Below are 13,115 nucleotides of genomic sequence, written 5' to 3'. Positions count from 1 at the left end.
TAAGCAGCCAGAAAGAAGGCTTTATCAATACAATTATTATGCAGATTCGAGGATGATTTGACAAAGTTTAAATATAAACTAGCGAATTTGCATGATTTGTCACCTGCTCCAGTTTTGCTTCTCCCAGACAATTTTTGTAGCATTAGCAGGTATGTCAGGGATCAATGAACAAAAAGTGCAATATCAATAATCTCCAACTTGCGTGCATTAAATAAGGTTATTGTAAACTCTATGATTACGGGCTTGAAGCGCTGCACAACAGAAGAAACGTTGAAAATGGAGAGATTTGCAATTTGTTTTAAATTGTCCCCAACCAGTTACCAGATAATGCTCACTGCAATCCTTCCAATCACAGCTGGAGTATCTAACCTCAAAGAGATGCTGGTGAGAGAGATTGCTTCTAGGATTGAGCTCAAAGATCAGCACGTGATTCACTCCAGCTTGCCGCCAGCCATATGTGTTGATGCCAAGAAGAAAGAGAAACTCGATGAGAAGGAATCCACCACGATAAATACGCACCAAAGGCCAAATGTTTCCCTCTTTTGATCTGGCTGAAAGATTGAGAAAATGGTTGTTAAGGCAGAACCAATGAGATGCCATCACTTGCTCTTTTCACATTAAGCTATACGAATCAATATATAACACATCTCTTCGTTATCAGGAATGAATGCTTGACAGCTATGACTTAGAATACATTAAATGAAATAGAACATAAAAGTATTTAGAAATAACAGAAAAGCAAGTTTATAGATGTTACAGTGACAATCAAAGATAAAAGAGACTTTATAAACTCCCTTTGATTAAGGTACCCATCAAGTTTATGGAGAAGAATACAGAGAAACAGTGTACATCAAGCCACAAATGACTTGCTTCTCAGTCAATATTGTCCCTTACTTGTTGCTAGCTGGCCTTCTTGGAAAGGACTAGTATTTTTCATGGAAAATACATCACAGCCCCTATTGCGCTAGGAACAATCCTGTCTTTATTTGGCCGTATTTATTGCCAACAGATACAAGATTGTAATTAAGATCACCTTTTCTAACCTTTTAAGACTTCTGTCTTTGACTTCCCTGAAGTTGCACATTTCCAACATTTTCTTCGCTTTGTTATTTTCCCAGACTCTTCAGATTCTTTCCTTCCCATACAAAGTACTTGGATCAACATTATCCCTTAGCAAGGTGGCACTAAATACATTGCTAACTGACCAGATGTCTCTTATATCACTTTGGAAAGTTTATTTTGGTTAATGACTACCACAATGTTTAAGTGGCTTGCTACACCATTGATGGTCCTTTTGTCTATTTTGGAATATTTCAGCCCTCTATTTTTGAACTCTGATTTGTCATTGGCAAAATGTAAAACCTTTTATGAAGTCTGACAGTATGAATTCCAAAATCAATGCATCATTTTCGTCCAAAAGCCATTTTTATTATGAATCACATCCCACTCTTTAACCCAGCCGTGATTGATGTGAATCCCTCTGATTCAATTTAAATACTACCATGTCAGTTCATTCTCCATTTTAATGACATCAACATCCACTCCAGTCACTGTTTGGTGCCCAGTCTGTCCAAATGTGGAAATTTCACCCTTGGTTCAGCTGCACCACGGTTTCTAGATTAACTATCAAAACATTTTCTTAATCCCCTCTTTTTGAGAGGAGTTAGTTATATTCGCTCTTTATTCTTCATTTAATTCCAATTGAAAGCATTACTTTCTTGTTGCATTTATTTGCAATGTCTTCTAGGGTTAATTAAATTCTGTATCATTAGCTGGATTATGAACTCTACTCTCCTTACTATCATCCAACAATAACTCTTTATAACTGTCTACATGATCAAGAGATAACAAATGACAGGGTGCAGCGCACCCAGAACAGAATATGTGCAATTTTAATTTCAGAGACCATATCATTTTTCTTCATGTTACAATCTTTTGATGACTTTTTATTCAGAAACCTCATATATAATGCATAAACAACAAAATTTAGACCAGATTCAGTCATTTTTTATTGAGATTAAATGAAGATAGCAGGGAAAGATGATGATCCTCACCTATTAAATCTTGGCAGCCTGTTTGGCTTGCTCAGCACAAACTCAAGCCTGAACTTGTTTCAACTTTAAGTCCACACAACTGCCAAGTCACAGCTGACTGGTTAGCAGTGTCAAATAAGAATCTTGATCAACATTCCTCTCTCTGGTATTGCTGTTTTGAGGGCAACCATTCCCTCACCACCACCAGTTTAACCCACCATACACTACTTCCACAATTGTTTTAATATTGACAAGGGAATTGGGCTCAGCATATTTAGTTTAATCTGAGCTTTGCAGTCACGGATGAGCACTCCTGGCTCACCTTACACTTCTGATGTATATTCAGAGTTATCTTACTCAGCTTCCCAGCAGAAATCTCCAGAAACTGCTGGAAAAAATACTGGATAAGGAAGTGCTGTGTTGCTGTGGCCTCCCTCACAGCAATGTGATTATGTGGGGCAGACACAAAAAGGGAAATAATAACTTTGATAGTTAACACAATCATGTCCCCGGACTGTTTTAGAGAAATGCAGAAAAAGAATTCAAAATTGTTTCTCAATAAAAAAAACTTGAAAAATAGAAAACCAGCATCATTGAAAGACTTTAAACACACAAAAAATCCTTACAAGAATTTTTTTTAAACCCTTTCCATGATTCCAGAAAAGTTAAATTGACATTAAATTTGGCATTAGATACTTTAAGGAAGAAAAAATAAATGAGTAGTTTTACACCAAGGCTTTATTTACACCAAAGGCTTTATTATATTATCAACACCCTTAGGGGTTCATGCAGTTAATCTTTTCCATTGAAATCAAGGGGAGATAACTCTATTTCCTTTGACAAAGCAGGATTCTTTACCAAATGTAAATAGCAATTAGAGAACACATTTACCCAAAGTGCTCATCAGCTGAACTTCATAAAGAGACCTGAAATTGAGGGTGTAGTCTGGTGCCCAGTGGTGAACTGCCTACAAAAGACTCCATATTTCTGCATTCACACGCAGATATGGAGCCAGTAGATATGGAGTTGTTATCACATGGGATAATATCAGTGGCAATTTATCTGACATATCCATGCACATTCTGAATTATTATTTAACTCTTGCATTTAATATGTGAGACAATGAAATGAACATCATAGATTAGTCTTTTGATACACAAAGCTTCCTTTGTATAAGGGTGGAGAAAAACAGCCACATTATAATCACAGAACTGACTCACTGCATTGTATCAGAGCCTAGGCATCACCGTAACCAAGGATAAATCATGACAAAGCACAGGGAATTACTGAACCTTCCCTTGCTTATTACTCTATTTCTGCTCGAGAAACTATCATGCAAATATAAATAAGATCAGGGCAACGATCTACAATTTAAAAATACTAAACTGTTATCCATTTCTTGAAAATCTTTAGGGCTTGCAACGTGTGGAATAGCAGTTTGTGGCATTGGCACTTCAGTACGGAGAAGCACAAAATCTTAATACAGAATAAGAGTGGCACGGTGGCGCAGAGGTGGAGTTGCTGCCCTACAGTGTCAGTAGAACCGGGTTCAATCCTGACCACGGGTGCTGTCTGCACGGGGTTTGTACATTCTCCCCGTGACTGAGTGGGTTTTCTGCGAGATCTTCGGTTTCCTCCCACACTCCAAAGACGTACAAGTTTGTAGGTTAATTGGCTTGGTGTAAGTGTAAATTGTCCTGAGTGTGTGTAGAATAGTGCTAATGAGCGGGGTCACTAATGAGTGGACTGGGCGGGCCGAGGGGGCCTGTTTCCACGCTGTATCTCTAAACTAAACTAAGAATACATTTCAATACAGAAAATTAGTGCAGAGATGTTCCTGATATTTACCTATGAGCACCAAAGCAGCAAGCAGCACAACAAAAATTCCGAAGTACATTCCCACCCTGAATATGGTCCAGGCAGGGGCTGGCTGTAAAATAAAAGAAACAACGAGGGTTGAGAAATCAGGAAAAAAACTACTTCGGAATAATACTTTATTAAACTGGCAAATAATTCCAGATGTTCTAAACTAATAATTCACGTCTTTGCACCATTTAGCAGGCAGATGGTTGTTGCACCTGGCATAAGAATTTACATAATAGAATGCATTACTTAGACCATCGCTGTACTTTTGACATCCATGAGTTATTTCTGACGACTAATTAAATTTATTCTTTGGAAGAATAGGTTTAAATTGGCCATGAATTATATTACAAGTGGAAGCCCAACATCACTCTACAGTATACTCTGCAAGTATCACAGAATTTTTTCAAAGACGCCCACATCATCATGAGAGACAAAAAAAGATAAGAATGTGTGGATCTTCAACCAGTGTTTCACCTTCTGCAGAGTATCCATGCAGCATTGGCGAATAGAATGCAGCTATCGGAGTGGGGTGGAGAATTGAAGTTGAAGGGTTGTTCCTGCCGACTGAGTGCAGATGTTCCTCAAAGTGGTCATACAATTTGCATTTCTCTTCTCCAATGCAGAATATAGAATGCAGACACCATATTGTAAACATCAGATACACAGCCAGTCTTGCTGGGCATATTCTACTGCTCTGTATTTAATTATTTAATGAACTCTCTAATTGCCCCAATTTCATAGCTTTGATGTTCCTTTGTTCAGATTCTCTCCCATTAACCCATCAACCACAACCTCGTTTCCAGTTTATCCTGATGGAAACCCTTGCCTTACCTAATCAAAGATATTTCCTTTGTTTTATCTATCCCTCTCCCATCCTCTCTGCAACTTGAAACCAAATTGTTTTCTCTTTTTCTCAGTTCTGATGAAGATGCTACCTCACAACTAATCGATTCACAAGGTGTTTCTAGCATTTTCTGTTTTTTCTTCTGATTACATTACCTCTAGTTACTTGAATTTCTGTGTACTTGTTTATTGGTTAAAAAAACAAAATGTGAATACATTTAGAGCATTGTCAATCCACTTGCAAATGAAACAAGGACTCAACACCAAATTACCACCAAAATTGTGACCGTTGATGCTAAATGGAAAAATATTTATTTTATTCAGTGTATACCATCCACAAGTTGAATGGCTTAGTAGTAGAGTTAAAGGAAAAAGTATCCATCATTGATCTGCACTGGCTCATAGTCTGCCAACAATTCATTTTTTAAATGTATTAATCAAATGTGGTCATTATCAGCAAAGCCATCATTTATCATCCCATTCCTAATACTACAAGCTGGGTGGTTACCTGTTTGTTTTTAAGTGGGGGGGAAACTGTTTTGAAGTTAACTTTGGCTAAGCCTAGTAAGAATGGCAGATTTTGTCTCTCCTGGGCACAAATCAGCCAGGTGGAGTTTTCCAACAATCTGGTAGGTTTATTCCAGATTAATGTTTAAAAAAACCTTAAATTAAAATTATGTAATTTAAATTCATATCGCCTGATCAGTAGTCTAAATTTCTGGTTATTGGTTCCATAATCTAAACACTGTTCTGAGAAGCGACAGAATTAACATTTCATGACAATGACCCTTCATTAGAACTGTTAATGAAGAGACTTTGACCTGAAAAGTTTATTGTAGTTTTCTCTCTCTACAGATGCTGCCTGATCTGCTAAATATTTACTAAACTTCATTTTTATTTCATATTTCCAGCATCTGCAGTTTTTTGCTTTCCACTTTCAATACAATGTACAAGGCTACCTTACATTCTCATTCAAGAAGTCATATTATTGTGTCCTGATCTTATCTGTTCTTTTTCTGCAACTCAGTCCAGCCCGAGAAATCTCAGAGATCTCTGTTTCTCTATTTCTGCCATGTTATGCGGTTATGATTTCTGATGTTCCACAGCTGGCAGCTTTGTTTTCAGCTGGTGAGTTTCCAAGCTCTAGAATTGCTTTCTTAAATTCTCTCACAAAACCATCACCTGAAACATTTGCTTTACAAGCTGCCACCTTCAACAAGTTTAGTTACTTATGGTAAATACTATCTGATAACTGTTGTGAATTGCCTTGCCCCAATTTATTGGTGAGATACATATTTGAACAATGGGATTTTCTTTGCACCTGAAATGGCCGACAAAAGACCTGGAGTATGTGTGCTGGTAAGAGCCATTATTATGCTGAGCACGTACCAATAGACAATAGCTGCAGGAGTAGGCCATTTAGCCCTTTATTCACTGTGATCATGGCTGATCATCTACAATCAGTACCTCGTTCCTGCCTTCTCCCCATATCCTTTGACTCCGCTTTCTTTAAGAACTCTATCTAACTCTCTCTTGAAAGCATCCAGAGAATTGGCCTCCACTGCCTTCTGAGGCAGAGAATTCCACAGATTCACAACTGAGTGAAAAAGCTTTTCCTCATGTCTGTTCTAAATGACCTACACCTTAAACTGTGGCCCCTGGTTCTGGACTCCCCTAACATTGGCAACATGTTTCCTACCTCAAGCGTGTCCAATCCCTTAATAATCTTATATGTTTCAATAAGATCCCCTCTCATCCTAAATTCCAGTGTATACAAGTCCAGTCGCTCCAGTCTTTCAACATACGACAGTCCCGCCATCCCAGGAATTAACCTCGTGAACCTACGCTTCACTCCCTCAATAGCAAGAATGTCCTTCCTTAAATTTGGAGACCAAAACTGCACACAATACTCCAGGTGTGGTCTCACTAGGGCCCTGTAGAACTGTAGAAGGACCTCTTTGCTCCTATACTCAACTCCTCTTGTTATGAAGGCCAACATGCCATTAGCTTTCTTCACTGCCTGCTGTAACTGCATGCTTACTTTCAGTGACTGAAAATGCTGAAGATGCACACACACAATCAACTATATCACAAAGAACCAGCTTTCACAACAAGAATCAATACAACAAATGAAAGGTGACATACTTCTGATTCAACCACAACTAACCTGAGCAGCTCCCAGGGGTGGCACTCGCAATCTCTTCATGGCTTTCTGCCTGTCACCTCCTTCCAATTCTGCTGTAACAAGGGCCTAAAAAGGAATAAAATAGAGATTTAAATAGCCTTACTGGTACATATCAAATAAAATTGGTAAGAATAGGTCTTCTGAGCCACCTCATTCAAAGTTACTTTTCTGTTGAATTTTTTTGTTATTTTGTGATAATGGAGACATGTCTATTGCCTGGCCCTGGTTGCTTTATAAATAATCAGCTGCTAATCCAAGAAATGAACAGTTACATGATAGTTAGCTACAGTGCCCTCCATAATGTTTGGGACAAAGACCCATCATTTATTTATTTGCCTCTATACTTCACAATTTGAGATTTATAATAGAAAAAAAATAACATGCGGTTAAAGTGCACATTGTCAGGTTTTGTTAAAGGCCATTTTGGTTTCACCATCAACTGTTTGGAACATCAATAAGAAGAGAGCACTGGTGAGCTTACTAATTGCAAAGAGACTGGCAGGCCAAGGAAGACCTCCACAGCTGATGACAGAAGAATTCTCTCTATAATAAAGAAAAATCCCCAAACACCTGTCCGACAGATCAGAAACACTCTTCAGGAGTCAGGTGTGGATTTGTCAATGACCACTGTCCACAGAAGACTTCATAAACAGAAATAGAGGCTACACTGCAAGATGCAAACCACTGGTTAGCCGCAAAAATAAGATGGCCAGGTTACAGTTTGCTAAGAAGTACTTAAAAGAGCACCACAGTTCTGGAAAAAGGTCTTGTGGATAGATGAGATGAAGATTAAGTTATATCAGAGTGATGGCAAGAGCAAAGTATGGAGGAGAGAAGGAACTGCCCAAGATCCAAAGCATACCACCTCATCTGTGAAACACGGTGGTGGGGTGTTATGGCCTGGGCATGTTTGGCTGTTGAAGGTACTGGCTCACTTATCTTCGTTGATGATACAACTGCTGATGGTAGTAGCACAATGAATTCTGAAGTGTATAGACACATCTGATCTGCTCAAATTCAAACAAATGCCTCAAAATTCATTGGGCGGCGGTTCATTCTGCAGCAAGACAATGATCCCAAACATACTGCTAAAGCAACAAAAGAGTTTTTTAAAGCTTAAAAAATGGTAAATTCTTGAGTGGCCAAGTCAATCACCCGATCTGAACCCAATTGAGCATGCCTTTTATATGCTGAAGGGAAAACTGAAGGGGACTAGCCTCCAAAACAAGCATAAGCTAAAGATGGCTGCAATACAGGCCTGGCAGAGCATCGCCAGAGAAGACACCCAGCAACCGGTGATGTGCGTGAATCGCAGACTTCAAGCAGTCATTGCATGCAAAGGATATGCAACAAAATACTAACATGACCACTTTCATTTACATGATATTGCTGTGCCCCAAACATTATGGTGCCCTGAAATGGGGGACTATGCATAAACACTGCTGTAATTTCTACATGGTGAAACCAAAATGTATAAAAATGGTCTTTATTAAAATCTGACAATGTGCACTTTAACCACGTGTGATTTTTTTCTATTACAAATCTCAAATTGTGGAGTACAGAGGAAAATAAATAAATGATGGGTCTTTGTCCCAAACATTATGGAGGGCACTGTACATGAGGCAGAACTGAAATTAGACTTTTTTTTGTTCAATACATTTATGGGATGTGAGAGTCAATGCAAAAGCCAGCATTTGATTCTCATCTTAATTCCCTTTGGGATGATGGTAATGAGCCAGTATCCCAAAATGTCACAGTCCTGGTGAAAATACTGTGTCAGTGTTGCTTGGGATGAATTGCCAGGATTTTGATCCAGCAGCAACTAAAGAACAGACAGATATCTTCATTAGGATGGTATGCGACCTGCTGGGGAACCTGAAGTAGTGGCTTTCTTATAAACTTACTGCTCTTGATCTCTTTTGCAGTTTAATATGCTGACTTGTTAATATCTACTGGAGTATCCCAGGGAAGCAAATACCGTACATTTTGTAAATGGTACACAATACAACCACAGTGCTCAAGTGGTGGAAATAATAAATATTCAGGGCAGTGGGTTGGGTGCTAATCAAGTGGATTGTTTTCTTCACATTGGTTTTGTGTTGAGAGTTCCAGGCTGGTGGCCCATAAATGTAATAACACAAAGGTAAGTATATAATAACCAAAAAAACAACTGTCATAATACACAATAGGTAACCACAATAGTACAAAAAACAAAGCCTGTTGTGCAACCAAAGACAGAGACCATAGTAGATCATATTGTTGAGGTTAGTGTTGCGTAGTGTTCAAGAGCTGGATGGGTGCTGGGTAGATGCAGTTCTTGAACTTGGTGGTGATGGTTTTCAAACTCCAGTACCTTCTTCCTGATTATAATCCCGAAATAAGAGTGTGATGATATTGGCTGCTTTTATGAAGCAGCACTTCCTATCGATCCGTTCAAAGGTTGGGAGATCAGTATCTGATGTATCGGGCATCATCCTCTATTGTCTCCTTTGTTCCTGGCCGTTCGAGCTGCCAAACCAGGCAGTGATGAAACCAGTCAGTCTGCTTGCACACCTAAAGAGGTTGGATAGAGTATTTGGGGGCATACTGAATTTCCTCAATCTTCTAAGGAGGTGGAGGCTTTGATGAGCATTATTTGAGATTGCATCAATGTGCTGGCCTCTGGACAGATCTTCAGCTTTAGCAGCTGGAGGAAAAAGTTAATTCCTTGCTTGTGTTTGACCATGCATTATGAGCCGTCAGATATCTGGAGTCATTCATTTCAGGGTACTCTCAACCATCTGTATACCACTGTTCTACGACCTCCTGTGGGTCTGCCCTGCTGATATGACAAGACATATCCAGAGATTGTCAAAGATTGATTTGGCACGTTGGCTTTCAGGGATAATTCGGTGAGTACAACTATCTAGCACTATTATGAGAGTGTGGGACAGGTGTCATAATTGATACACAAATCCCCAGATGCACATGAAACTAGAATCCAATAAGTACAGATTAGTGGACTGTTATACTGTTTCATTCTTTTTGTGATATTATTATGCAATGAATGGCTTGCTGGCTGGAGATTTCTACTTCATGCCCTTATCCTTAACTTGCAGTGAAGTGACAAAGCCCAACAAAATGGCTTGTTAAGGAGATTCAGCAGAATAAGTCACCGGCTATGGAACATAATGGGAAATTATTTGCGAGGGTAGAGACATAAACATGAATGCTACAAACCGTGAGCAGACCATTTTCAGATAGATTCCTTGTTTTTTTCTATTGTGTGGAATGCTCTGTGTTTCTTACCTCTGTTTCACTGATCAGCTGAGTGATTTTCTTGCAGGTGTAGAACGGAGCCACCTCTACATGCACTACTCGCCAGTCAGCCCCACGACCTGTCTCCAGCATCTTGTCATGCTTCTTCAGAATCTTTCGGAAACCAGTGAAATTCAGATTCTGAGAGATAAGAGGAGGTAATTTTTAGTATGTGGTGTAGTAATGCACACTGTTTTTTTTGTCACACATTTCACTGCCTTGTTGAGATTTCTTGGACAGTATGCTGAAAAGTAATGCTAGGTCCTTTTGCATGGAACCTTACTATACTGCTCGTATTCACTTAGCGGTTCATACTCTGCAGTGTGCCCAAAGAGTTACATTTTCTTAGACATTCATTTAAGATATGTTTAAACTGTGAGTCAATAATCAGTTCACTTGATTTTATTCAATAAGAACAGAATAAGGAGTGAAAGTAATTAAATTACATTGAGGTACAGGTATCTCTCATGGTCTAACTGAATGACAGAATAGATGGATGGGACTGAAGGTCTGCGCACATTCCTAATGCTTTATATGATCAGTGGTATTATCAATGACATTCCTAACTATATTGCTCAAATTATTCACCAATCACTCGCACACCATTGCTCAATTTAATTTCCATGAGTAACACTCAGCTTTTGATCTTATTGCCACCATCATCCAAACATTACATGAATAAAAAAGAATCTGCCTCTGCTCAATGCAGCTGCACGAGTTCACAGAACAGACTGCCATTTCAAAAGAAAGCCTACATTTTATTTGATTTTGCACCAGTCGGGCTTTTAAACTGAGAATCTTTGTGCAATCGTTGGACCTGATAATGCTCAAAAATCTGTATTACGATTTATAGCAAATGGGATTAAATATGATCTGCAACAGAAGGATTCTTTTTTTAAAAACTGAACAAACTCAGGGAAGAACACCAGTCTTTTGCAAAAATAAATTAGGTCACTATTTTCAACGGCATATAAAACATTAATAAATAAATAGCTAAATGGGGAAGAAATTATTCAAAATATTTACAAAATATGCAAATACATAATTATTGAGAAAAATATAACATCACAGTACGAAAAGGTTATTCCATCCAAGTCACACCATCATCCAATTGGATAGAGCCAATTGGATTTAAAATTACTCCATGATTTGTGGCTCCATTAAATATCCATTAATCTGTTGTTTGTGATATTACACTAGTAAAAACAACTTCCTGATTTGTCTTAAATCTCCCATTGACCTAATTTAACCTGTGACCATTTGCCCAACAATTGCAAACTCTTATGAAATAATGGCTCAGACTTACCTTTTCCCCACTATTTAGAATCTACTGACCTGTCTTCAACATGGCCTCACATTAATTTTAAAAATATATTTGCTTCTTAATTCAGACCCATGACATGGGTTTAGCCTCGTGATTCTTCTCTGCACATCTTGTTTGAATGTGACTCTTGTATCTCAGTGATCAAAATTAGACATAGTACAAAGCACAATGTGAATAGTGTGCATTATAACATCCTCCTTTGACTATTACACTCGTATTTAGTGATTTACTAGGATCATGCAGTAAACCCAGGCCATTTGGCCTTTCAATCTTTGAAAGAGCTACTGAGCAGTCGAATTCCACAATATTTCTCTATAGTGTTGGAAATTCTTTCCTTTGCATACAAAATCTACATCTAATTTTGCTTCCAGTGCCTTTTCAAGTAGCATATTTGATTCAGATCCGACAAATGTCCAGGTTTGTCGGTTAATTTGCTTCGGTAAAGATTGTAATTTGTCCCTAGTGTGCAGGATAGTGTTAATGTATGAGCACCGCTGGTTGGCACGGACTCAATGGGCTGAAGGGCTTGTTTCCACGCTGTATTTCTAAACTAAACTAAATTAAATACCCCTGGATATTGAAAAATGTTTAATCAAATCACCTCTTAATCTACTAAATGATAAGGAATACAAAGATGTACAGGTTTGTAGGTTAATTGGCTTGGTATAAGTGTAAAATGTAAAAGTGTGTGCAGGATAGTTTTAATATGCGGACTCGATGAGCCGAAAGGCCTGTTTCCGAGCTGTATCTCTAAACTAAATAAACTAAACAGTAGATTTCTAATGTTTCTTTACGTTCTTGTATAGAAGATCATAGCTTTTCAAGATAAGACATGAGTAGCATTAGGCCATTCAGCCCATCGAGTCTGCCCTGCCATTCGATCATGGCTGAACTACTTTTCTTCTCAACCCTATTTTCCTGCCTTCTCCCTGCACCCTTTGACACCCTTACTAATTAAGAACCTATCAATCTAATTTTTAAAAATACTCCATGACCTGGCCTCAACCAGATTCCACAGATTCACCACCGTCTGACTAAAGAAATTCCTCCTCATCTCCATTCTAAAGATACATCTTTTTATTCTGAGGCTGTGTCCTATGGTCTTACGCTCTGCCACTAGAGTCATAGTATCCTGTGCCACTACTGGAAACATCCTCTCCACATCCACATGATCTTGTTTTTTTACGATTCAATGAGCCCCCCCTCATCTTGTTAAACTCCGGTGAGTACAGGCACAGAGCTGTCAAATGTCCCTTGTGCGGTAACCCAATCATCCCCAGAACCTTTCTTGTAAATCTCCTCTAGTCCCTCTCCAATGCCAGTAGATGCTTCTTCAGATATGGGGCCCTAAACTGCTTACAATATTCCAAATGTGGTCTGATCAGCACCTTATAAACCCTCAGCATTATATGCTTGCTTTCGTATTCTAGTCCTTTTAAAATGAATGCTAACATTACATTTACCTTCTTTACTACCAACTCAATTTGCAAATTAACCCTTTGAAAATCCTGCAGCAGCACTCCCAAGTCCTTTAGCATCTCCAATTACTGAATGTCTTTCCCTTTTC

The 13,115-nt window shown here is 38.6% G+C and overlaps 1 protein-coding gene across 2 annotated transcripts in view; it reads right to left on the bottom strand.

Moving 5' to 3' along the window:
- LOC144597825 (solute carrier family 53 member 1-like) overlaps positions 1–13,115 on the bottom strand; it is a 188,157-nt gene that overhangs the window by 54,092 nt on the left and 120,950 nt on the right. For both annotated transcript variants that reach the window (XM_078407455.1, XM_078407456.1), the window contains exons 5-8: positions 10,216–10,365; positions 6,910–6,993; positions 3,882–3,963; positions 370–551 (exon numbers count right to left, since the gene is read on the bottom strand). In XM_078407455.1, the coding sequence (XP_078263581.1) occupies positions 370–551; positions 3,882–3,963; positions 6,910–6,993; positions 10,216–10,365 (498 nt within the window). The remainder of the gene's footprint in view (positions 1–369; positions 552–3,881; positions 3,964–6,909; positions 6,994–10,215; positions 10,366–13,115) is intronic.

The sequence above is a fragment of the Rhinoraja longicauda genome, chromosome 11 (assembly GCF_053455715.1).
Source record: "Rhinoraja longicauda isolate Sanriku21f chromosome 11, sRhiLon1.1, whole genome shotgun sequence".
NCBI lineage: Eukaryota > Metazoa > Chordata > Chondrichthyes > Rajiformes > Arhynchobatidae > Rhinoraja > Rhinoraja longicauda.
The sequence above is the reverse complement of the archived record's forward strand: the minus strand, read 5'-3'. Positions and strand labels throughout refer to the sequence as shown.